At 38.4% G+C, this 26,108-nt stretch overlaps 1 protein-coding gene, 1 long non-coding RNA gene and 1 pseudogene across 9 annotated transcripts; 2 read left to right on the top strand and 1 right to left on the bottom strand.

The window, feature by feature from the left end:
• Positions 1-3,632: 3,632 nt before the first annotated feature.
• LOC112170565 (TMV resistance protein N-like) lies at positions 3,633-8,732 on the bottom strand. 2 transcript variants are annotated; one of them, XM_024307901.2, is made up of 5 exons: positions 8,489-8,732; positions 7,677-8,175; positions 6,344-7,433; positions 5,955-6,233; positions 3,633-5,861 (listed from the first exon to the last, which is right to left on the bottom strand). In XM_024307901.2, exons 2-5 carry the CDS (start codon positions 8,150-8,152, stop codon positions 3,843-3,845), a joined length of 3,864 nt encoding a protein of 1,287 aa, XP_024163669.2. In that variant the 5' UTR covers positions 8,153-8,175; positions 8,489-8,732; the 3' UTR covers positions 3,633-3,842. The 2 variants fall into 2 exon arrangements, with proteins under 2 accessions (XP_024163669.2, XP_040365100.1); XM_040509166.1 differs by having other exon boundaries at positions 7,677-8,172.
• A 4,637-nt stretch (positions 8,733-13,369) lies between these two features.
• LOC112173244 lies at positions 13,370-16,192 on the top strand (annotated as a pseudogene).
• Positions 16,193-16,833: 641 nt separating this feature from the next.
• On the top strand, positions 16,834-19,530 carry LOC112174361. Of its 7 annotated transcripts, none has more exons than XR_002925992.2 (6): positions 16,834-17,077; positions 17,169-17,225; positions 17,607-17,766; positions 18,100-18,156; positions 18,839-18,899; positions 19,284-19,530. It is a non-coding gene; the product is annotated as an uncharacterized LOC112174361 (long non-coding RNA). The 7 variants fall into 7 exon arrangements; XR_002925990.2 differs by having other exon boundaries at positions 16,834-17,086; XR_002925991.2 differs by lacking the exon at positions 17,169-17,225 and having other exon boundaries at positions 16,835-17,077.
• Positions 19,531-26,108: the final 6,578 nt, after the last annotated feature.

Below are 26,108 nucleotides of genomic sequence, written 5' to 3'. Positions count from 1 at the left end.
CTGGCCATGTATGGCCTGTCTTTGCACAATCATGGCGCCATGAGGCACATGTACAGCTCCTTGAACCAATTCTTGGTTCTTACTTTTCTTCGTTCTGAAAATGGATGTCCGTGTAAAGTCTTTAATACATGGATCATCATGTCAAAGCCTATATGTGTCAAAATCCCATAAGTCGTCTCTCATGACATAGTTGGATTCAATAACTCAAATAGTGGTTGCATACAACCCACTAGAGCGACACATAAGTTTCTCTAATACTCGTTTATGTCCGTAGTCATTAGAGGTGATGCAAAGGAACTCTGTCCATTCTCATAATGTGTTTCCACATGAAAACCATTGGCTCTATAAAGTTCGAATTAAGGTATGTCCAAGACATTAAGTAAAAGAATTGACACTTTATTAATAGCCAATGATTACATCAAAGTTTCCAGATTCTAATCCAAAATAAAATCAAAGTAAGACACATTGTAGTCACTCTATCCATTTGGTAACTCCAATCAAATATGACCAGGAAAGTAGAGAGAGATGTTGGTGGAGCAAGACTCTCTTAAGTACCAATAATCTCAATGACTTTCCTAGACATCACATTTTATTGGGTCCGCCACATAAGAAAGAGTTTAAGACAATTGTCATTTATTGACTAAGGCAAATTGCCATTACAAAAGTTCTTGGAAAAATAAAAAGGACTAATCTAATCAAAGTCTGTTGCATCCATGTGCATTTCATCTTCAGCTTTGAAGTCCTCTATGGTGAGATTGACATCTCCACCATCTTCTTCTTCTTCTGCAAGGTACACTTCTTGCTCTCTCAGGTCCCTATATGCCCTGTATCTTGCAGCTAGTTCCTCACTTGCCTGGCATTGCTTGAACCAATGCTCAATTGATCCACATCGATGACACTCATCATTGTGGTTGCCTCCCTTTAATTGAGGTGCATGTTGTGCACGTTGTGGGCGTTCCCTAGGAGGATTTGCGCCTCCACCACGACCCATGGCGCCACCACCACGAGCTATGGCTCCATTACCACGGATAGGGTTGCCACGACCTCCTCTCCCACGTGTGGCATTGCCACCACGTGTATCCGCTCCAAACTTGCGGTTTCCTTCCTGATTAGGGCGGTTATATGGACCCATACGTCCCTCATGTCCCTTGTTCCTAGGGTTCCGCTCCTTGCGCCCTCTTTTGGGTGCATTATAATTCGCCTCATGAACGCTCTTAGTTCCAAAGGGCCTTGAATTATAATTCCTCACGAGGATGTTATCATGTTTCTCAGCTACAGATATGATATTGATAAGCTGATGAAACCTCGTGATCCGTCCAGCATTGACCTCAGTACGGTATTGCTTTGATACCACAATGGCTGAAACGGGGAAGGTGGAGAGAGTTTTCTCAATTAGCTCTTGCTCTGTGACAGGTTGTCCACAGAATCTCAACATGGATTGTAAGCGAAGAGCCTCTGAATTATATTCAGCAACAGACTTGAAGTCAGCAAAGCGCAGATTGTTCCATTGAACCTTCAAGTCAGGGAGGAGGGAATCTTGGACATTGCCAAAGCGCTCTTCTAGCGCTACCCATAGCTCTCTTGCATCCTTGATCGACATATACTCCAATCTGAGTGCCTTGTCCATATGGCGTCGCATCAAGATAACTGCTTGAGCATGCTTTGTAGATGTTCGGTTGAACACAAGATCCGGGTTAGGTGCCTGGATTATGGGTAATATTCCCTTGGAAGTGAGATGATTCTCAACATCGGTTACCCAACTGTGGTAATCCGAGCCTGTTGAGTCAAGCATGGGAAAGTCGAGTCTAGGTTCATTCGACATTCTGAAAATAAGAAGAGAAGATATATTAGTTTCGGAGCTAAACTTCCACGAAAACTAAAATAATAAGATTTCCGAGCTTTGCTACCAAGAAATCAATTTCCAAGAATCTCTTTTGGATTAGACCAACAATGATGTTTTAATATGGTCACAATTTGATGCTTACGGACGCTCTTAGTCCAAGCATTGTGAACGCTCTTAGTTCACACGAACACTCTTAGTTCGTTTAATTATGAACACTCTTAGTTCATACGAACACTCTTAGTTCGTTAAGCATGAATCCCCACAATTCCGCTTTGTTAAGTACTCAAAATCATTTGGCAACATATATTCCAATATTTGCAGATAATAAAAGGAATTTAAATACAAGAAAGCAAGAACTTTAATTGTAAAAACTTACTTGATAATTTAAAACTTTGCTTCACGATTCTTTATACACGCGCGTGTTGATGCAGGCGTGTAGCTAAAATAGGATTGCTGGAATCTGGTCGGAAATTGGCAGTTGGTGGCTGCCCTTCTCCCTGCCCTTTTTTTCTTCTTCCTTCTCCTTTTTTTTCTTTCCGGGCCCAGCCCTTCTCCCTTTTTTTTCTTTTTTTTTCTTCTTCTGGGCCGGCCGGGTCCTTTCCTTTTCTTCTTTTCCTTTTTTTTCGGTCTTCCTCCTTTTTTTTTTTTTTTTCGCAACTTCTTTCTTCCTCTGGTTCTTCTCCCTGTTTGTTGGCGTGGAGGCAGCACCGGCTGTGCGTGGATAGGCTACTGTGCTGCCGAAGGATGGAGGCTGTGCTGCAAGGCGCGGAGGCTGGCTGAGGTGGGCAGATCGGGCGCGACTGGGCTGCAGGGAGGCGAGGCTGCTGCTGCTGCAGGGACGTTGCTGCTGCGGGGAGCTGCTACTGCAGGGAGCTGCTGCTGCGCAGGTGGCTAGCACGGGCTGCAAGGGTAGTAGATGCGGTGCAGGGGCAGCAGGGGCTGCGGTGGGGAGGCTGTAGGGGGCTGCTGGGTTTGGCAAGGCGCGGGGCAGGAGGCAGCAGTGGTGCCGGCGTCTGGGTGCGGGGGCGCTGGGGAGGAGGCCGGCCGGGCTGGGCTGCTGGGTTTGCTGCAGGTATTGCTGGAGAGGTCCGGCCGGTGAGGTGAGGTCGGGGTGGAGAGATTTTTTTTTTTTGTTTGTTTTGGGTTGGCGGCAGAGAAGAAAAAGTTTTTTTTTTTCTTCTAGGGTTTTTTTCTTTTTTTTGAAGCTAGGGTTAGAACTCGTGCTGATAACGTGTTGTAGGAGAATAGAATTGTGTTTATTATTGATAATAGGAGCCCTTTATATAGGGAGTTTACAGAGTACACAAAAGGTAACAGAATCGGAATACAATTAGTATACCTAGGGTACTTTCCTATTACAATTCTAACCCTAGTTTGAAGAGGCACACATTATGTCGATATCCTTCAACAAAGTTCTATTTTAGTAGTCTCTCTAACATTGCGTAGATTTGTCCTTGCAGCAGTTCTATTTTAATAGTCTCTAACATTGTCTATGTTGACTGCAGGTTAATTCTTTCTAAGGCGTCAGATTCTTGAAGTATCAACTGATGAAGAGTTTTTTTTTTCTTTCTTTTTTTAAAGAGGATCAACAAATGATGAAGAGGTTGCCTCACTCTCCGAGATGTTTACATCAAAAGCGAAAAGCAAGTACTAATGAATTGTTTTGGCGTTAGCATGAATAGGATTTTCTCCTTTTGCTTAACACCTTTTGTGCATATATACCTAGAGCAACTAGAACAACTATTTTTTAGAAGATGCTCTTGCGGCTACTGTAACTAAGGTAACCTAAGATAGCCAATTTGTTGGCAGCTGCCATAGATATTGAAAAGTGATCATATTGTACTGTTTTGTCATTTATATTCTGTTTTTTATGTTTAGTTTTATACGACCAATTGAAGGTGATGAACAAAAGGGAGTAGACAAAGGCACAATGGATTAAAGGGAAGCCTTCAGTTTAGAAACAAAGTTGCTTAAACTTAGTACATTTCATGCTCACAATTCATATCCCGCAGCAAAGCGCTGGCACTATTCCTAGTGTTTCCGAAAGCTCCTCTGCATCTTCCTCATATATCATACGGACCCCACAGTTCTTCACTTGCACAGTTTCCTTGATCATTATTTGTTTATCCCAGCACCACGGTTGAAATAAGAATACAAGCTGATAGTAGATATCCTTGCAAAGTCGAGAGAACCAACCACGCGCCCCACAAAAGAACCAAATGTGATCCAACACAGGTTGACCCCACTCTCCCCCAAACACTGTACAACCGCGAAACAAGGATTTTCCATTGGCACTCACGTAGCAATAAATGAACCACTCAGTGGCAGGCGGGAGAGGTTTGAGGAGTTTAAAAACGACACACCAGGCGAATCCCATCCACTTGTTACTAAACCAACCTGGATGCAGCTCTACGGTAATCGAAGACCCCACACTTCGGTGATTGTACCACTCTGGAATTTCATTTCCAGGAACAACAAAGCCAAATTCTTTATGGTCAGAAAATGCTCGACTCTTAAGGCATCGTGTTAGGAATGAAAGTGCTATACTCTCACAGCTTTGATTCTCCACCAGTTTGAAACAGTTGACAAAATTTCCTCCTCGCACCGAATTGCTTTGATTGGCCAATGTATCTAATGAAATGCAGTTCTCAGCGTATACCCATAGATGAGATGGAAGCTCTGGTAATCTCCGAAGCTTGTAGCACCGATGCAACAAAAGATATTCAAGCTTAGAGAGTTGGCCGATGCTCTCGGGTAGTCTACTGAATTGATTTCTGCTGAGATTTAAATCTCTTAATGAAGACAAGCATCCAAAATCACTGGGCAATGCTTCTTCAGAAAGATTGCAGTCACTTAGATCCAATTCAGTTAATGAATGCAAACCAGACAAACAAGGCAACGACAATCCTGCCGGAATGTGACTTCTTTTTCGCAATAACTGAAAGGGATTGAACATCATATTCCATGATTCAGGTGACTCTGCTTTACATCCAGCAAGAGACAATTCTTTGAGGTTTTTCAAAAGACCAATAGAGGATGGCAGTTCTCTTGTGCCACTTCCACTCACATCAAGATTCTCCAAACAGGCAACATGACCCAACTCATCCGGCAATTTGTCAAGCTTTGAGCAACCAGAAAGATTGAGATCTTTGAGAGATTTTAAGCCACCTACACTGCTTGGAAGACACTCAAGATGTTTGCAATCTCTCAACGACATAGAAACAAGTCCTTGAAGCATGCCAATAGAGGAGGGCAGTTCTCTTATGCCACTTCCCCTCACATCAAGATTCTCCAAACAAGCAACATGACCCAACTCATCCGGCAATTTGTCAAGCTTTGACAAACCAGAAAGCTTGAGATATTTGAGAGATTTTAAGCCACCTACACTGCTTGGAAGACACACAAGATGTTTGCAATCTCTCAAGGACACAAAAACAAGTCCTTCAAGCAATCCAATAGAGCAAGGTAGCTCTTTTATAGAAGTTCCACTCACATCAACCTCTACCAAGCACTTTCTATCGCCCAACTCCTCTGGCAATTTTTCAACCTTTGAGCAACCAGAAATAATAAAGACCTTGAGAGATTTTAAGCCACCAAGACTAGTTGGAAGACACACGAGATCTTTGCAATCTTCTATTTTCAGTAGAGGAAGTCTTTCAAGCATTCCAATAGAGGAGGGTAGTTCTCTTATGCCGGTGCCATTCACGTGAAGCTTCTCCAGACTCTCTAAATGACCCATGTCATTTGGTAGTTTTTTAAGCTTTGAGCAACCAGAAAGATTCAGAACTTTGAGATTTTTTAAGCCACGTACACTGCTTGCAAAATGCACGAGACTTTTGCAATCTTTCAAGTTCAGCACAGTAAGTCTTTCAAGTACTTCAATTGTTGGGTCAACCTCATACAATCTTATACAACCTTCAAGATACAGAAACTTGAGATATGGCATACCTTTAAAGTTTGGGGTGCTGACAAGATTCAGAGAGTGACTCAGATTGATGGTTTTCAAATTGCATAAAGGCTGCATGAGAAGTAAAAACCATAGAAAAAAAATTAGCTTCCATGATATATTCGACAATTATTATAACAGAATGATATAGTGATTATAGTATACCTCCGTTCCTATCCGAACATGTTTAATACAACTATGACACAAGCTAAGTTCGAGCAGCTTCTGAGGGTTGAAATGTGATGGCAGAGAATCTGACGGACACCTCGTCCAATCAAGAATCCGTAAACTATTGGGAAGATATTCAAGTCCCTTAGGCAGGTTCCCATTCTTGATCTTCAGGTATCTCAATTTGTTCATCATTAAAAATGATTTTGGAGTCACGTCCACGTCCACTCCTAACTCGGTCGAGTCCATAAATATGCCTTCTATTGCTTCAGTTCCCTATCAACCAAATTTTTATCATACCATAAAAAGCAGATTTAGTAGACTGCCTTGTCATATAATTTACAAGCAAATAACAGTTAAAATTATTCATGTACTAAATTTCTTACAGTATTTTTGGTCAAGACATGTTTGACGTCTTCAAGAAGCCACAACCTACTGCACCTGCCCAGCTCATTACGAGACTCTTGGCGGACAATTTCATGACCCATTTCTTGGAGCAAATCATGCATCCTTAGTCTTCCGTGCGATACAGTCAGGAGAGATCTTTCGATAAGAACATTTATTCCAATAATTGCAGAAAAATCGCAACTGTTTAGTACTTCTGTTACTTGTTCTTTGTCCTGTCCATTAAAGAAACATGCAGTGTCTAGGAAAATTTTCTTCTCTTCGGAATCTAGATCATTGTAACTTATTTTAAGTATGTCAAAAATTTTCAAGTTACAAATTCTTCCCAGTTTTTTCAGTGCACTGTTCCATTCACTTAGATCTCTTCGATACAAAGAAGAACCCAGTACTTCAAGAGCTAGAGGAAGACCTTTGGCATAACTTACAACAGATTTTGACAAACCAAGAAAATCTTCTTCAGGGTAACCTCTTTTGAATGCATTCCAGCTAAAAAGCTTAAGAGAATCATCATCATTTAATTCTTCGACCTTCAATCTTCTCTTCACTTCATGTTCAATCAACAAATGCTCATCTCTAGTTGTGATAAGAACTCTACTCCCTGAACCAAACCACTCTCGGTTTCCTGCCAAATATTTTAACTGATTTGAATGGTTCACATCATCAAGAATGAGAAGAACTTTTTTGTGACATAATAACTTCTGTAATATGGTGGCTCCTTCTTGAAGGTCTAATATGTCAGCCTTTCTTTTCCCAATCCTAGAGAGTAGTTGCTTTTGCAGTTTAAGTAAACCACCTTTTTCAACAGAGTTTCTAACATCAGTAAGAAGGAAATTAGATTCAAATTCATGAGAGATTCTCCGATGCACCGCTCTTACCATAGTTGTCTTACCGATCCCGCCCATTCCCCATATCCCAATGAAGCGGACGTCATCCACCCCTTCATCTAAAAAGAAGTGGACTAGCTGCAATCTTGAGTAAATTCCAACTAGATTTTCTTCATAACTGAATGATGTACGTTGCAGTCTTTTCCATATAACTTCAACAATATCTCTAATGAGCTTTGCTTCATACCTATGAAACAGAATAGACTAAAGTTATTAGGTTATTGATATGAAGATTAATTTAGTTTATGAAAATGTCTCTGCATTGGACTTAATTTCTTTTATATTCTTGTAATGACATTTAAAAAGCCTCATAAGCTTAATTGGTTATCTGCCTACATTATTTGTGAACAACATAATGAAGAGCAGAACAATTATTTATTTATAAATTAAAGAAATGGAAAGAGGCAAAAAGAAAAGGGTATATGTATACCATTCCTTTGAATTCCACCCTGAGAAACTTGCCACTTCAGTTAATGCAGATCTCCACCTCCACACTTTCTCCTTGTCACCGCTAAACCTTTCTCCATGATGAGCAAATGCTTCACCAAAACTCCCTGTTTGCTTTCGTACAACAGAGGGATCAACATCATAGAAAATTGGCAGCACAGTTTCTCTTGCTTTCATGCATTCAAGAATTCTCACAAGTTCCTCCATGCACCATGTCGACGATGCATAATTTTGTGAGAGAACAATAAGGGCAAATCTCGATTCTTCAATTGCAGCAAAAAGTGCTGGAGAAATTGCTTCCCCTTTGTGAAGTTCAGGATCATCCCTGAAAGTTATGATTCCTTTATCATCCAATGCAGTGTATAGATGATCTGTAAAACCCCTTCGAGTATCCTCGCCTCTAAAACTCAAAAAGACATCATATTTCCACCGAGGAGGTGAAGAGCTCCCTGTGCTCATTTCCAATTGAACCTACTGTCCTGCTGCATAGAAAATAGAAATAATGACGGATTTCTTTGTAAATCCACTATATATGAACGTTGATTCTAATAAAAAAATCGAGTATGAAGCGATAAACATTAGTTGCTTTGCTTTTTGGTGGGAAACTAATTTGATCACAAGTAATTTTGAATAGAAATTCATAAACACTTGGTATTAAAGCCTTTTTTACAACAAATCATCAGGCAGAGCTACAGAAATACTAGGAAAAATAAATAAATAAATAAACGCCAAATATTATATTGAAACGAATAGCAAAACAACGTAAATAAGGAGAAATTAGTGGAGCTTTAAAACCTGAGTTTGGGGTCAGTTTGAAGTTGCGGTTCAGTATTCAAATATGGGAATCACGTAGCAGCAGTACTTGAAGAGAAAATATAACAAGATGGAGAAGCATGCAAGGGCGAGACTGAGATCGACAAGTGTAGATTTAGTGAGATTAGTAGAGAGACTAGCTGAAAGAAATGGGTGAGGATAGATCGTGAAGGCTTTAGCAGGAGGAGACTCCGGGGTCTTCAGAGTTTACCGGTCAGTTAGTGCGATCCAAGTCAGCTGGGGCCCGCGAATTTGTTTTGTTGTTGCAAGCAGGCTCGAACCCATGTCAATCGCTCACATGGATGGAACCCATCTTTGTTTTTTTTATCAAGTATTTATATTATATCTTTCATGTTTACAATAAATAAATTAATAAAAAAAATTAGTAAATATTCTCATGCTAAAGGACCCTGATCTAATGGATGGAAGAAAACATCAAAAAGTGAGTGAATAATATTTTGAATAATTATTGTTTATTTACATTATGTTGGCATGAAAAAATTCATTGGAATATTTCCTCACCTACTTTGCTGACTGTAGTAAAAGTGAAGACTTCTTAGTCAAGAAGTTGTTTTTAAAGATATCTTTTGGATTCGATTGGCATTAGCAAGTCAAGTTTTGAAAAGGAGGTACCTGCAAAAGACTGTCTGATGCATAGGTCAGTGAGTGTTTAAGTTGTAATGAGTGAAGTAGAAATCAATTGCTTCCCGTAATTGTTCACTATACCAAATATTTATAGGTGAGCCTGAGCAAATATCTTTGTTAGTGTGCGTAGTGATGTGCAATTTTTGCAAGTCACATGTAGTGAGTCCATAACGCCACTTTTAAAATGACATGGGGCAGGTCCTCCTGCTTGTTAAGGATTAGTCAAGCTAACCAATTCTTCCTTACCCGAATTGATTCCGAGTGGATTCGTCCTTGAGAGAATTTCTTGAATAGGTCGGGCTACTTCCCTTCTTGTCCATCTATTGGTTAGGAACCCATTTCAATATTTTACACCCACAATACCCCTTTTTTCTCTTCCACACCAATTTAGAGCGCGGGAAGGAAAAATTTATTTCACTCGTTGTCAACATTCGCCAACATCATTCGTGTTCTCCCAGGTACTATGTGAGAATTTACATCACTTGTCTTCAGGTAATTCGCGTTCCCATGATTATCATAATAGGGTCTTCAACACCAATTACTTCAACATGATCCACCTCTGCACGATTCTGCTGGTGGGTTTTTGATACCGTTTTCTTTAACATGACCCACTTTTGCATAATTCCACTGATATTGATGGTTTCTCCTTCATTGAATCTTTCACAAGACTCTATGGTGTTAACCATAGAAAAGAAAAGCGTTCACCATGCTTCTGGTCATGAATAAAAGGGCTTCCACAGGGTCCTGCGCGATCAAGGTTGAGTTGTTTAATTCTTTTTGGATGAGCCTGACTTGAACTACTAGATGTTGCATCATCATCATGGTGTTGAAGGTCTCGCTTGGTATTAATGCCAACATTGTTCTGCTCTAGTAATGTTTCCCAACGCTCTTCCTCATCTTCCTCATATACCATACGGACCCCACAATTCTTCACTTGCACAATTTCGGAAACAGGAGTTGGATTATGTGGGATGAGCTACAATACGAAAATAAGGTCACTTGTGGACAATTTAAAGGTATCAATTGCCATAGAAACCCAATCCATGGAACACAATATCATCGTTACGGAGTCTACAGTTGGTAAGGATTTGAGCTTGGATTCTATTATCACCCTAATTTGATCTCTAGTTCTCAATTTATAAATGTATTTTGAATTTACCTTCAACCAAAAAACACTCACAATTCACTGTACTTGAATTTTATTTTATTTAATTTGAACGACAATTTGGGTTCGACCTTGATAGCCATGCTATCATGCTATAGATTTGGCCGTTCCATTTCATGCTGAATTACTACATTTCATAAATTCAATACAATGCCGGCAAATCGTTACAAAAGTTTTATTCACTTCCTGCAGAAAATTATCCAATAATTTGACCCTTAATTATACATTAATTCTACTAACTTCCCACCAGTAGTCTCTTAGTTGTGGCAAGGCGTCATCATCATATATAGTTGGATGATGACGAAAACTGCAAATCTTTTTTTAATTAGAAGCCCCAATTCAAATATATCCTCGTTTGATTAAAGAAAATAATCTTGTTTTTCATGAGTTATGGTATTGTAACATATGATAGTAGATACATGCATGTGACTATTTCTCCACGCTAATGAGTTAATATCTTGATATTGCTTACCTGACCCATCTTCCACGATGCCTTCACAATTTCACAGTCTCAATCACTCCCAAGTCCAAGCCATGCCAGTAGTCAGTAGTCACTCTATAATTATATTGCGCGTGGATTTCGTTGATGATTTGTTTGCACACTTATAATATGATTCATTGACAAAGTGCGTATTTGCATTTGTACGTATATGGATACAAAGCACAAAGAAAACGTATATGGATACAAAGCACAAAGAAAACAATGTAATATGTAAATAAAGGGTTGCTGCTTGCTTGGAAATATATGGAGGCCACACGTATGCACCAAAGGTTTCTTTGACCAAATTTAGTGATCTCAATTGGAGAGCTGATTAACAAGATCACGCGTGTTTGGATTATATTACCAATTGGAAACGCACCGAAGGTTTCTTGGATATGGAGTATATCTTGTTTGGAGTGATCTTGTCACGCGTTTTAGATTTGTCCGATCAATTAGTATTCATTTTGATAAATTTATACTCAAAACCCTCATTATTTGTACATAAAAAGTTGTACATGTAGCGAGACATTGTCAGCTAGTTAGACAGTTCCAGCAGCATTGTAACTCCTCTAATGAAATGGCCAATCAAGTTTTATTAAATTTTTTGTTATAAAGAAATTACTTAAATATATTAAATGAAAATAAGGAGTACAAGGTCACAAAAAAAATTTACTCTCACAATAAATTTTTTAGGACGTGATTTAATCTACAATGAATGAAACAATGCAACATCAGTTTATAAATGAATATAATGATGTAGTATAACCAACCCCAATCAAAATTCGTTAGTCCATTTGTTTACCATTTTTAGTGCTTCATTGTTGACTTTGTTTCGAGTTCGTACGTCTTCTGTCAAGGGGGTCAATATCTTCTATGATGTGAAACCAAGTTCTAATAATTCAATAACTATCATTTAACCGTTGTAAAAAAGTGAAAGGAGTGACCAAAAAGAAGGAGAAGAAGAAGAAGTGCAAATCAATTACAATGTAACTTCGTTCGGAAGTCACTATCGGTACTATGACTACTATCAACTACCACTGCTGCCGTCGGAGGTGACCTTACTAGGGTGAATAGGTTTGTCTGCATGAGACCATTGAGTCAATCTCTAGAATCAACGAGAAAATTTGGTCTCATGCATTTCATGCTTGTTCTTGTGCGCTAGTATGTATATGAAGGTATAAAGAAAAATTCTTAAAGGCACATTACTATATACCTATTCAAGACTTAGTAAAGATTCTCAAATGTGAGAATTACTATGGAAAGTATATAGCTATGGAAATGGAATATTAAAAGTGTTTTAAGTATTGAAATTTTCTTCGTCTTATGAGAATTTAGGTGTGTACAGTTTTAGAGCATCTCCAATAGCTTCTCTATAATTTCTTTATTATAGGGAAGCAAAAATTAAAATCTCCAAAAAAATTCTACACCAACTCCAACAGATTCTCTATTTTACAGATTCTATAATTCTTCCCTACATCCTTCCCTCAAATTTTAGAGAATGCTGTAAATATAGGGAATTTTGTTTTCTCTCTCATCATTTTCTCTTTTTTTTTTTTTTTTTTTTTTTTTTTTGGGAACCCAAATTGTGAAATTTATTAAAGAAAAGAAGGTTACAAAGAGAAAGGAGATATGACAGGCATAAGAAGCGCCGCTAGCCTCCTAACAAAAGAATACAAATTAACGAAAACGAAAATTAGGAAGACCTAAATGGTCCCTATTACAATGACTCATCATAAAATCAGGAGTTGAATCCCACATCATTATCTCTATTTTAGAGAAAGTTATAGGAAATCTATTGAAGCAAAACAACCAAATTTTTCTTTAAAATAGAGAAAAATCAAGATATGAAGAATCTGTTGGAGTTGCTCTTACACTGTAATTAGGGAGGGTTTGGATCAAGCAAAATCACTGCAACTGCATAATGTCACCAAAGAGAGTCTTCATCTTGAAGCAGGACAAGAAATTTCTTGCAACAATCAGGTACCTAAGTGAATTTGGAGCTATTCTTGATGATATTCATGTGCTTATGTCAGAAATTTAAGGTTTACAGATCCAACATGCACCAAGAACATGTTTTGAAGCAAATCAACGTGAGGCCTAGTTTCAGCAACCTCCGGAGTATATACTTGATGTATTACAATATGATTGTAAGTTTGTAACAATGCCACTTAACTACAATGAAACTTCGGTACGTCTTGATTCGAAAAATGTATACAATTTTACTTCTTAGTTTTTACCATCGTTTTTTTTATTCTAGTTCTAGACTAAATTTAATTTTTGGATCATCAATAATTCTTTACATAATCTTCTCTTTGAATTGTCGTGAACAACACTTCATCCCCTTTCAAAATATGGATGTTAATTTCCTTGCACAAAATCCAACCTTCACTCGGATATCAATCGGAAAAACGTTCCAAGTCCCGCATAGCAGTAGTTGAACTCTATTTTTGTCTCTTTCCGGCAGGCGCGCCTTTCATATTTTAATTTTGATTGAAGGCACGTACACCTGCTTCCAACACATCTCTCTACAAACCCATTCAACATCCCTAACAGTCCATAACCATAACTCCTTCACATCCCAATCAATCCCGAAAGCTAAATCACAGAGACGCAGAGAACTAAATTCCCACTCTTGATTCCTATTCAGTTTATTGAAGATGGTTTCTTATGAGGACGTTCTGGGTGGGTTGTTAGCTTCATTGCTGGGCTCTGTTTTCTTCATGATCATCAGTGCTACACTTGGTGGAAATAAAAAGGTCAAGGCTTTAAGTGGAGGAGTCAAGAGTAATGGGTTTGGAAACGGTGAGTTTCAGCCGGAAATGGAGGAAGAGAAAAGTACAGATGTCGTCATTGTCGGCGCCGGAGTTGCCGGAGCAGCTCTTGCTTACACTCTTGCCAAGGTCAGACTATATTTTCTTTCTTTGTAATTGATTGGGAGTGTGTCCTATTTCTACTTCATTATCACCAACAACCCAGAACTTCTAGGATTTTTTTATATTTTTTATCATGCTTTTAAGGTACAAAAAGATGATGCTTCCTTCAGTAGATGAAAGTTAAATTGCTTATTCTGGTGGCTAGTAATTTGATTAGTGTAGTCCAAAATGTAGTTAAAGTTTCATTCTTTAAGGAGGAGAGTGGTGAATTATATTTCAGGTTTCAGATACTGCTGTAGTGGCTCAGCTTTTTTAGTACTTAAAGTTATGTAGTTAAAGTTACATAAGTATATATTTGCTTCTTGTTACAGGAAGGACGCCGTGTACATGTCATCGAAAGAGACTTGAGTGAGCCAGATAGAATTGTTGGGGAGCTATTGCAGCCTGGGGGCTATCTCAAATTGATTGAGTTGGGTCTTGAGGGTAAACAATCACCTTATTCAGTTTAGAATGAACTGTGTACATCTACATATGAAGTTACTGCACAGTTTAATTTCAGTGATCTTCCATAGTTTCTGATGAACAATATCTATTTGTGACTACAGACTGTGCAAATGAGTCCATTGATGCTCAGAAAGTGTTTGGCTATGCTCTTTACAAAGATGGGAAGGACACAAAATTGTCTTATCCCTTGGAAAAATACAGTTCAGATGTGGCTGGCAGAAGTTTTCACTATGGGTGTGTCATCCAAAGAATGCGTGAAAAAGCTGCAACTCTAAGTAATCCTCATTTCCATACTATGTTACAAGATTTATTTTATGAATTCTTGTTTTTGGTTCCTTTTCATGTAACTTGTTTCAACCGCTTACACATGTTCTCCAATTTTTTTGCAGTGTAAAATTGGAACAGGGATCAGTTACAACACTAATCGAAGAAAAGGGCATTGTCAAAGGTGTAATTTACAAGAACAAGGGTGGAGAGGAGTGGGAACATATGCTCCACTAACAGTCGTGTGTGATGGTTGCTTTTCAAATCTGCGCAAATCTCTCAGTTCTCCAAAGTTAACAATGGGGTACCTCATGCACATGAGTGTTTGTTGTTTCAAAAGACCAACAATGTTATTTGGTATTGTTGCACGTTGAAAGTCCATCTTGTTTTGTTGGTTTGATCTTGGAGAACTGTGAGCTTCCACACACAAATCATGGACATGTCATTTTGGGAGACCCTTCACCCATCCTGTTTTATCCTATCAGTTCCCATGAGGTTCGTTGTTTGGTGGATGTACCTGGAACAAAAGTACCTTCAGTTGCTAGTGGTGAAATGGTTAAAAATATTTGAAAAGCAAGGTGGCTCCTCAGGTATTTATCTCTATAGTTTGCTTGACTTTGATTAATTTACACTTCATATGAACTGGACTAATATGATGATTGCATTATACTTCAGATTCCGCCTCAGCTCTACAATGCTTTTATGGCTGCTATCGACAAGGGAAATATCAGAACAATGCAAAACAAAAGCATGGCTGCTAATCCTAGCCTCTTCCCACTCCTGGTGGAATTTTATTGGGGGATTCGTTCAACATGAGGCATCCATTAACAGGAGGAGGAATGACTGTGGCTCTTTCAGACATTGTTCTTCTCTGCAATCTTCTTAGACCTCTACGTGATCTGAATGATGCACTTGCTTTGTTCAACTACCTTGAGTCATTCTACACATTGCATAAGGTAAAGCCTCAATTCAGATAACTAGTAACTAAACCTTGTGCCATTTTGTGTACCAGAAAACTTATTATTTGTGGTTCGTGCTTTGCTGACATTGTGCTCAGTATGCATTGCAGCCTGTGTCATCCACATAAACACATTGGCAGGTGCTTTGTATAAGGTGTTTTGTGCATCACCTGATCGGGCAAGACAGGAAATACGTGAAGCATGTTTCGGCTATTTGAGCCTTGGAGGCATCTGTTCATATGGACCAGTATCTCTTCTTTCTGGTCTTAACCCTCGTCCGCTGCACTTGTTTCTCCATTTCTTTGCTGTTGCTATCTATGGTGTAGGGCGTTTAATGCTTCCATTCCTTTCACCCAAACGCATGTGGCTTGGGGCTAGATTGATCTCGGTGTGCTAACCAAACATTCCCACCATACTTTCTCATCAAAATGTTGGCATGTTGCCAATTATAAATTTTCAGTTACAAATTATCTTTCTGGTTTTTTATTTGCAGAGTGCATCAGACATTATATTCCCCATAATAAAGGGTGAAGGAGTTAGACAGATGTTTTTTCCTGCCACAGTGCTAGCATATTACAGATCCCCTCCTATTCATTGAAGAAATCCAAACAACCATGTCGATCTTTAGAGAAAAATTGGTACCCAGATTCTTTTATTTTATTGATTTGATAGACCAATTTGTGTATGATCAAATCAGAAGCATTAATTTCATCTAGGAAGGAAAGATCAACATGAAAATTATGTTCTTGGTTCTTTTTCAGATTTGTTGTTCCGCTAGATCGAGATCCATGAAACCTTGTACAAAGCTATAGCTGTGGTAATTAATCCAAATATTTTTTTTTGTCATTGGCTTTTTTATTTCCAAGTGCTTTAGAGTTGAATGAACAGCTTCTTTACAGTCAATACCAACAATAAGAGGTGCAATTCTCCAATCCTACTGCACTTTGCACATACAAATAACCACTTGGAATCACATATAATCACACCCACTCCACAGGAACCATACATTTTTCTATCTATGATGACCATTTCATAATCAAATGAGACACAGGATGTTCAAATCCTTCTGAAATAACCTAGTGTATTTGGATGCCGACCTCTTTACCTATCTGGATTGTGTTTACTAGAAATTTGAATTATGTGTTGAAGTTAATATTTTCTGATTTGACTATGTTCTACTCGTTAATATGAATAGGGTCTTGACTGACACTACTACAAATGTGGGCAAAGGCCACACTCTCTTTAGCCACAAAGAAGTTAATCGTGGAGATTTTGCTCGGTTAGTACTTGGCATAGTAAAGATTCTGACTTTTCTGACTATAATCGTGCCTACGCAATTGTTTATCTTTTTCCCTACCACTGGGGCCCACTTTTACTGTTACGAATAGAGAACCAGGCAAGTTACCGCACCATCAGTCTTTATCTTTGCACGTGGTAACCATTCACTCTCCTTATTCTTCTTCTTCTTCTCATCTCTCTCTCTCTCTCTCTCATGTTGCAGCCATCTCCAGTCCATGGCAACAACAGCAGTACTTTTCCACTTGCTCGCTCTATCAGATTAGCAATCCGCTGCTCATTGTTAGGGCTTCAAGAGTATCGGCCATGACCTTCTATTACGGATGGTCTCTATATGTGTTTGGCTTCATCTCACTTAAATGGCGAGACTGAAATCTCATATCTGTAAGAAAGGTGCAACAAATTGGTTTTCTTTGTTAACTTTAGGGAATTGATTCTTTTCTTATGTTTGGTTGTTTCTTGATTTTGTTTTTAGGCTCTTACATGCCCCTTTTTGTCAGGCAGATCTAAATTTTGGGGTTAACCTTTGAAGGTTAGAAACTTCGAATGTAACTTTCATATTTTTCAAAAAAGATGAGTTCTTTTTATGATCACTGGATTAGGCAAAGTTGGGATAATTTAGATTAGTAACTAGGATTTCAAAATAGGTTCAACATTGTTCTTTACCTTCCCTAAAAGTGTGCTGGGTTCTTCCAAAAACATGAGAAAGGCTGGTGGGTTTTAATTAAACAATTTCAAGTCATGTTTTTATAAATTGTGTTGGGTTTGGGGTTCTGACCTTATAAGTCATGTGAATTTGTGTGGGTCTTTGGTATTTTCTTTTTGTTATCCAATAGATTTTTGCTGAAATGGTTAGCAATTTATATTTTTTTCTTTTAAGACTTTTAACTTTTGTTGTTTCTATTATCTATAGATGTAAGACAGATAGTTGGAAAACAAAAGAGAAGCCTAATTGGTTTCTGTTGATGCAAGAGATGTTGCCTTGTTGGGTCTGAATTTTTGTTTGCAGAAAGGACTTGTCGTAAGGACATCACAAATCAGGGGTCATTGGATCTTACACATCATTAGAGAAGGTTGGGCAATTTGATCATTTAGAACTTGTTACTCTTTACATATATGGATTCCAACATAATCTATATAAAATAAGGCTTTTGCCCGTGGAGTTTGATACTCGTATTATCTTTATGAGTTAAAAAATCTCATATACATATGTTTGTATTTTTGCTGGTTGGCTGGGCGTGTCAATCAAATGATAACCATAGTTTATTTAAATTTTTTCTTTTAGCACATAAGAGGGCCAGAGGGTGAGTTCGAGGTCATAGATGTGTAATGTATAACTCTGTTTAGCCAAATTAGAAGCATTTTGTTGAGGTGGTATGGCCTCTGATCCATTTCTTGATTTGCAGGTTTGCGGACGAGTTTATCAGTACTTAGTTGAAGTGATCAAGTTGGAAGAGTTGCAAGTAAATTATTTCATATCTTATCATGTGTGATGTTTTGTACCATACTACATTTCAATGTTATATGCTTGTTCTTGCTATGGACTTCACATGTGTATATTGCTCAATTTCACAGCTTGTGCTTGTCCAGCTAGTGTGATTTTAGACTTTGATTTTCATATGGTTTTTGGGTGTGCAAGTAAGTTTCAATTGATTTGTTATATGCTTTACAGAAGTAGATGTTCTTATCAAGCATTTTTTGGTAGTGTGGGTCTACTGGTTTTGTTGCAGATCTTATGTCATATCTAGTTTTTTATTCTTTTCTACTTTTGTAACAACATAAGTAATCTAACACCAATTTTAATATCCTTGTAGCTCAAAAATTGGGCACTTAATTTTCTAATAAGAAACATGGCTGTTCTTATCTAGCTCTATTCTTTTGGCAGTGGAAAACTAGTTCACAAGGTCCAATGACTAGCTAGGCATAAATTGACGTAAGATTTTTTTGCTCAACTTAGCTGAGTCAGATGCATTTTGTTGCCGACTTACCTTTTTATGATGACTCGTTTAGTGTTATTGTGTGCTTCAACTTAGACTAATTTACAGAAGTTGGAAACTTTATACTTAAAGTCATTTTTTGTGAATTTCATTTATTTCTACAATTACTTCATATTATGTGGCATATGATCCATTTCCTGCCTTACAGGTTTGACTAGGAGTTTAACAAAGAAGTTGCTACTGAAGTAATCTAGCTATTTGCAAGTTTTGTAAGTACATGACTTAGTATATTTTCATGTGTGATATTTTGTACAATACTTTTCAAATGTTATATGCTTGTTTTGCTTTGGACGACTTCATCTGATTAGCTTTCTTATAATGCCATTGTAAGAGCTTTGTATCTCTTACTGTATTACTTATTGACAGAGAATGAAGGTATATTTTCATACTAAAAATGTGTAATATTCATATAGGGAGTTAACCAAGTAGTAGAAAAGTTTGAAGTTGAAGGTGGTGTTATATTCATGGCAACTCCAGTTGATCTGTTGCAACTGGATTTCTGGTGCTCATATGTTTCATTGTAATTGCTATTTTATATTTTAGTAACAACTTTTTGTTTAGATATCATATTTAGAACTTCCATTTATATACAGAATTTTCAAAAGTTGAAGTTGTCACCAGAGCTTAAGCAGAAGTTGAAGTCGTCACCGGAGCTTAACCAGAACTTGAAGTCATTTAGTAGAAATGCTCAAGTCATGATAACGAGGCCATCATATAAAGAAATCCTATATTCCTTCTTGTGAAATATTCCTTTACTTGTTCCAGTGTGTAAGTCTTTGGATTGGTGGTTTAATGAACTTCGTTGGAGTTATTTTGCTATGTATTGCTGTTTGGTATGCATTCCTTTGTGGCAGTTGATGGAAATATCAAATATGTAGTTTGCAGCTATGAAAAAAAAAAAAAATTGATCAACAGTATTTTTTAAAAATATATTTGTTTATGAAGACACGAACAGAAAGCAAATGTGGCTTGTACTAATAAAATAAAAGAAGCCGACCACTTGCATCAGTTGTGGGACCCATCATGTCACGTTTGAAGAGTCTGTGTCTGTTTCGGCAATAGATACGGCTCTACAGGGCACGGACCGTAAAGAAAGTGGCTGCACCGTTACTGTACTCTATAGACACGCATAACCGTGGCCTTTGACCCTCACACCCACGAATCATGAACGTGCCTGTTGCTAAGAATTGTAGTAGTGTGATGGGGTCAAACTCATAGTGTTGTGGTTAAAAGACTGAGAATTTTGCCTTCAATTCTGTTCAATGTAATGTGACTGAACTTTAAGGGGTACATTGTGCCTATGTCCATCATTTGTTATTTTGTTTCATTATATTCATAATGTATTATGGCTATATTACCAAAAGTGTTGTAAATAATTATGGCTAATATCATGTAAATAGATGGAGAGTCATATATGCCTTTCCTTTCACTATAGATTAGTGATTGATAGGATTGTGAATAAGAGTAATTGACGTTGCTATTAAACATTGCCTATTTGTATACATCATGTACTCCTATATAAACCCCCTCATGGTGAGATGAATACACACACAATCTAATTCTCTGTGTCCAAACTCTCTCTCTCTCTCTCAGAAATTATTCTGTTTTACAACACGTTATCAGCACGAAGCTCTAACCAAAGCTCTAGCCAAGAAAAAAAACCCCCCCTGCTGCAGCCTGTTTGCACGCCCCGAAACCTCTTGATCGGGACCTCAGATCAAAAACTTTCCTTCATCAAAGTTGTTCGTCTCTGCCTCTTCTATTTGCCCTCCAAATTTCAGCCATATTGGAGTCGTTTTGAGACCTGTACACTATTTGAAGTGGCAGCTGTTCAGAAGAGAATCTGCTCCGTGTTCACGACTAGCTCTAAGATTTGGATCGAATAGCTTTGAGATTCGGGATTTCCTACCAGAAGAGGCAAATAGTTCTTGGATTGGCTGAGAAGACAACTTTCTCAGTTCTGCACACATAAGCTGAAGATTTATCCGTCCTTCATCAAGTAACATTTTCCAAAACCTAATTTTATATTCATGCTTCTTGCTTATTGTGCCTATTAATTGAATATGAAAAATCACCAGAATGCATGAACCCTAGCAAATCCTACATGATTTATTTATTTGGTATACGTATTTGTATATATTTGTTCATGTGTTTGGGATTGTTTGATTGGAAAAGAAAAGAGAAAAATTTATGGACTGCAACTATATATCTGTAGTACTTGTTCCAGTAGTACCAAATCAATATCAGTAACATCAATTCAACAAGAAAGAAAGAAAAAAACAGATTATGCAGTTGCTGGGATTCGAACCCAGCTAAAATAGGTACCAACTCAACCTGTTGTCCGCTGTACCACTATGGCAAGTTAATATGTGTTAACATTATTTAGTATTAATTTTGCCAGAAGCAGATTTGAGGCCAATTAATTGGTGATTGATCAACCCGTGATTTGATTTTGATTGATTTTATCCAAAGCAATTACCATAGTAATTTATGCTCATTACCACAATCACTTCATTATCACATTGAGACAATTATGAATTATTACGTGAATTATGATAGAAGAATTATGGGCTTAATTTTTAGTTACACAAATTTGAATCTGCCATTATAATTCTTTATGCTATAAGCATTATGGGCTAAATTATTACGTGATTATTACATAAACATTGTGCCAGAAGCATTTGCCAAATTTATTACCTGTACATAATGCCAGAAGCATTAATAGGATTTGAACCCATTTCCTTAGGTATATAACCGCTGCATTAATTTATTTATGTTACTATTTAATAACAAATATTGAATTTGGTTTTGTTATAATTGTGAATATTAATAGAGGCTGAGTCAGAAGCTCAAATCAAGCCCAAAGTCATAGCAACAAATTCGAGCCAGAAGCTCAGGCCCAAGTTGCAAGGCCAGAATAGAAACTTACTACATGTTACCATGACAAAAGTTATGAATCTTCTCAAACTAGGCTCATCCAGTTGGATGCGATGTCTAGGAAAGGTTCAGATGAGGCCGTGTACTTAAGTGAGTCTCGCTCTACCTAAACCTCATCTTTCCTTACCTGGTCGTATTCAATTGGAGTTACCGAAAGGGTTGAGTAATAACTTTTCATTCCTTGGCAGACTAGCCTGAGCCCAGCAGGCCCACTCTCCCTCTGCAGGACCTAGCAGCCCAGCAGGCCTCACATACTTTTTGACTAAGCGCATGAAAGCCTAGGTCACGAGCCCGCAGACTAAGCTCGATAGGCTTCACTATCAAGCCCACTCCTTCTTTGGTCCAACAGAATCAAAATAAAAGGAAAAATGATTTCATATTGTAAATAGATTCACCATATTTAATATGTGTAATTAATTGCCAGAAGCATTTATTCACATAATTGTGTGATAATTAATCTGTTATTTACTAGCATGCAATTAATATCTCAATTGATTTGTGATTTTCATTTAGCCAATTTGTGAGATATTATTACAATTTTCTCTATTCAGTATCATTTTATTACTTGCCAAATTTTCGCATTAGAATATATGTGTAGAAAATGCAGGTATCTGATGAACCAGTAGTTCATACATAAATCGAACTTGTAGTTTCGATATTGCCGTTTAAGAAACTTGAAGTTTCCTTTCATAAATTCACCACACATGATAAAACCAGTAGATTTTACATGTCTAATCCGATTTTTCATACCATGTTATAGAACCTGAAGTTCTCATTACTTGCTTATGGATGATATTACCCAAAGCACTAATATTATTTGTTCCTTTCCTGTAAGAAATGTCAAATCTCAACATGTTTGACTTTGTTGCTTTGGAGGTCTCCAGAAGAAACTATCTAAAGTGAACTCAAGATGTGAAAATTCATCTGACTGCAAAGAAGATGAGATCAACAATCGATATTGACAATGTCGTCACTGAGGCTTTTAAGGCGAGTGCCATAATGTTCATAAAGAAACATATGGAGAGAGCACTCCAAGTTAAGTACCCGATTAAGAGGATACACAGACTCTTTGGGTTGCTCTGGAAGAGCACTTTCACCATCAGATGACCATTTCTTGCTTGAAGTAAGACATGATTGGCAGAACAAAATTAGCCCATATGACCGTCTGCCACTTGGCCAAAGCCCAAGAGGGCCATGTAATCAAGCTCCATGTGGCCAAGGCCCATGTGGTAGGAACCATGATGCCATAACTCAGCAAGCCCGAGTTCAAAGGAACACTGGTCCGGCCTGCTGCCACCAGAATCAGCATGATCTTTGTTATCGATGTGGAGGAATTGACTGCTGGTCCCGCACCTGTTATGCGATAGTCGAAGCAGTAGATGAGTATTACGCCGGTTGCGGAACTCGAAATACCAACTTTATTGAAGGGTAATTTTCTATCGATTCCACACTAGAGATCATGGATTTTCAGGCAGTTACTAAACATACCGAGGATTAGAACTCAAAGACATGGGTATAATTGGTCCCTTGTGTCATATCTATTTCATCTTAATGAATGAAACATCTTCGGATTATTTTTGGTGATTTATGTTTTCAATCATTTTGGATTATGAAAATGTGGTTATGTTCGAATGTATTTAATTCAATAAACTTATTTATACGTGTGATCCATTGAATTAAATAAATGAATAGACATATTATGTGGGGAAGTTTGTTGTCTGGTTAAAAGTGTTATTACACACACCATACTCCCAGATCGGAGATGTTTTTCAAACTTATTGTTTATTCATACCTCTGTGACAACCGTATCAGGGCAATCCAACCTGATAGAGGGCTATGGCAAAACCCACCATATGTTGTCCAATGGTACTGAACCTACCATTAATGAGGCCTTATAATCTCCACGTTCCAGAAGAACGTTATTGAGTATTAAGGATATTCGAACGAACGGTTATCACGCTAAAACCACTGAGAAAAATGCGTGGAATATCTTTGCATAACCTTCGAGTGTGCGGCCAGAAGCGTACATTGGAGAAATTGAAATTTGTTAGCTAGAAGCTAACTAATTCAAGCAACTACTTGCTATGGCATGACCTTTTGGGACACCCAGGTCAAAGTATGATGCACCGTATCCTCAATTCATCGCAGGTGCACCCCCTTCTGAATAAGGGTCTTGTATATAATGACACACTATGCCATACTAGACCATCATATGCAAAGACTAGTACATACACCACCATTTTTTTGCACAGAATGCAAGGGAAATTTGTGGACATATCCAACCACCATGTGGACCAGTTAAATATTAATGGTTTTGGTTGATGTATCGACAAAGTGATCACATGTTACACTATTGTCCACAAGAAAACGCTGCTTTTGCTAAACTCTCACCCAGATCATGAAATTGAGGGTTCACCACTCGGATTATCCCATAAAGTCTATAAGACTTGATAATACCGGAGAGTTTACATCGAAGTCTTTCGATGATTATTGCATATCCCTTGGGATTGATGCTAAACATATAGTTCCCTATGTCCACACCCAAGATGGTCTCGCAAATAGAATCTTGGTAATGCGCACCAAGCTCCTAGTTTTTGTGTGGGGCTATGCAATCTTGCATGCAGCTATGTTGGTCCCGTTGAGGCCCACTGCTACCCAACCTTACTCCGCGTTACAGTTGGTGACTGGGTACGAACCTGATGTTTCGCACTTACGCGCATTTGGGTATGCAGTCCTCGTGCCAATTGTGCCGTCACAACGTACAAAATTGGGTCCTCAACAAAGGATGGGCATACATGTCGATTATGAATCTCATCCATTATGTGCTCTTTCGAGCCCTTGACAGGCGATCTCTTTACCGCTAGATTTGCGGATTGTCACTTTGATGAGACAGTCTTCCAGCCGTTAGGGGGAGATAAGAACGTTACCCTTCCTGATGAACGACGTGAATTGACGTGGAATGTCCCCACTATGTCTCATCTTGATCCCCGAACCGCACAATGTGATAATGAAGTGCGGAGAATTCTAGATCTACAGAGTGTAGCCCAAAATATGCCAGACGCTTTCTTTGATCTAGCTAAAGTGACGAGATCATATATACCTGCTGCAAATGTGCCTGCAAGGATAGACGTCCCTGTAGGATGTATCGTCCCAGATGGACGAGGTACGACCATGGCCGCTAACCAGTCATATGTCCCTGCCCTGAAGTGAGGTAGACCATTAGGTTCGAAGGATTCTTATCCCTAGAAGAGGGTAAACTTGGCACAAATGAATCCTCTTAACATCGCAATCACAAACCGATCCATCTTATGAGATAAATCCGGATTATGGGTCTGTCCTAGAAGAGACGATGTTGGGGGACGCTCCAACATTTGAACCCACTCCCGAGAATAGAGAAATCTCGGTAAATTTAGTGAGATTTGTAATCGGATTGAGATTATCATCGATGATATATTAGTATTTGCGGTGGCCACCGAAATTATAATAAGCGATGACCTCGAACCCTGCTTTGTTGATCAATATTAACGTAGAGACGACTGGCCAAAATGGAAAGAAGCAATCCAGGTCGAATTAGATTCCTCGATAAAGAGAAAGGTGTTTGGACCTGTTGTTCCTACACCTCCCCATGTTAAACCCGTAGAATTTAAATGGGTATTTGTAAGGAAGCGTAATGAGAAAAACGAGATTGTGATACACAAGACTCGTCTAGTGGCGCAATAATTTTCTCAATGCCCTGTGGTTGATTACGAGGAGACGTATTCTCCCGTAATGGACGTCATAACGTTCCACTACCTTTTCAGTTTGGTAGTTTCCGAAAAACTGAATATGCAGCTTATGAATGTGGTCACAGCTTATCTCTATGGGGATCACGATACAGAGATATACATAAAAGTTCCAGAAGGACTTAATATACCCGATGCAAATAGTTCTAGACCACGGAACACGCTCTTCATTAGTTTTGAGGCGTTCACTTTATGGATTGAAACAATCCAGACGGAGGTGGTATAACCGTCTAAGTGAATATTTAATCGAGATGGGATATGTGAATAATAAACTATGCCCATGCGTGTTTATTAAGGAAACAAGTTCCTAGTTTGGAATTGTGGCGGTCTATGTCAATGACATGAATTTGATCGATACTCCTGAAGAAATCAAGGAAACCGCAAAGCACCTGAAGTTGGAATTTGAGATGAAAGGCCTTGGGAGAACAAATTATTGTCTCGACCTGGAGCCCGAGCACAGTGCAGATGAAATTTTGGTCCATCAACCAAATTATATCCAGAAGATGTTAAGATGCTTTAATGAGGATAAAAGCAAGCACAACCATGGTCGTCTGAAGTCTAGAAAGAACCGTATCGTCCTGCAGATGATAACGAAGAGATATTGGTGCCAGAAGTCCCATATCTAAGTGCAATAGGCGCATTATTGTACCTGGCTCAATGCCCTAGACAGGACATCTCATTCAATGTGAACTTGTTAGC

This window comes from Rosa chinensis, chromosome 6 (assembly GCF_002994745.2).
Source record: "Rosa chinensis cultivar Old Blush chromosome 6, RchiOBHm-V2, whole genome shotgun sequence".
Taxonomy (NCBI): Eukaryota; Viridiplantae; Streptophyta; class Magnoliopsida; order Rosales; family Rosaceae; genus Rosa; species Rosa chinensis.
Note: the sequence above shows the minus strand (reverse complement) of the source record. Positions and strands in the feature narration are given on the sequence as shown.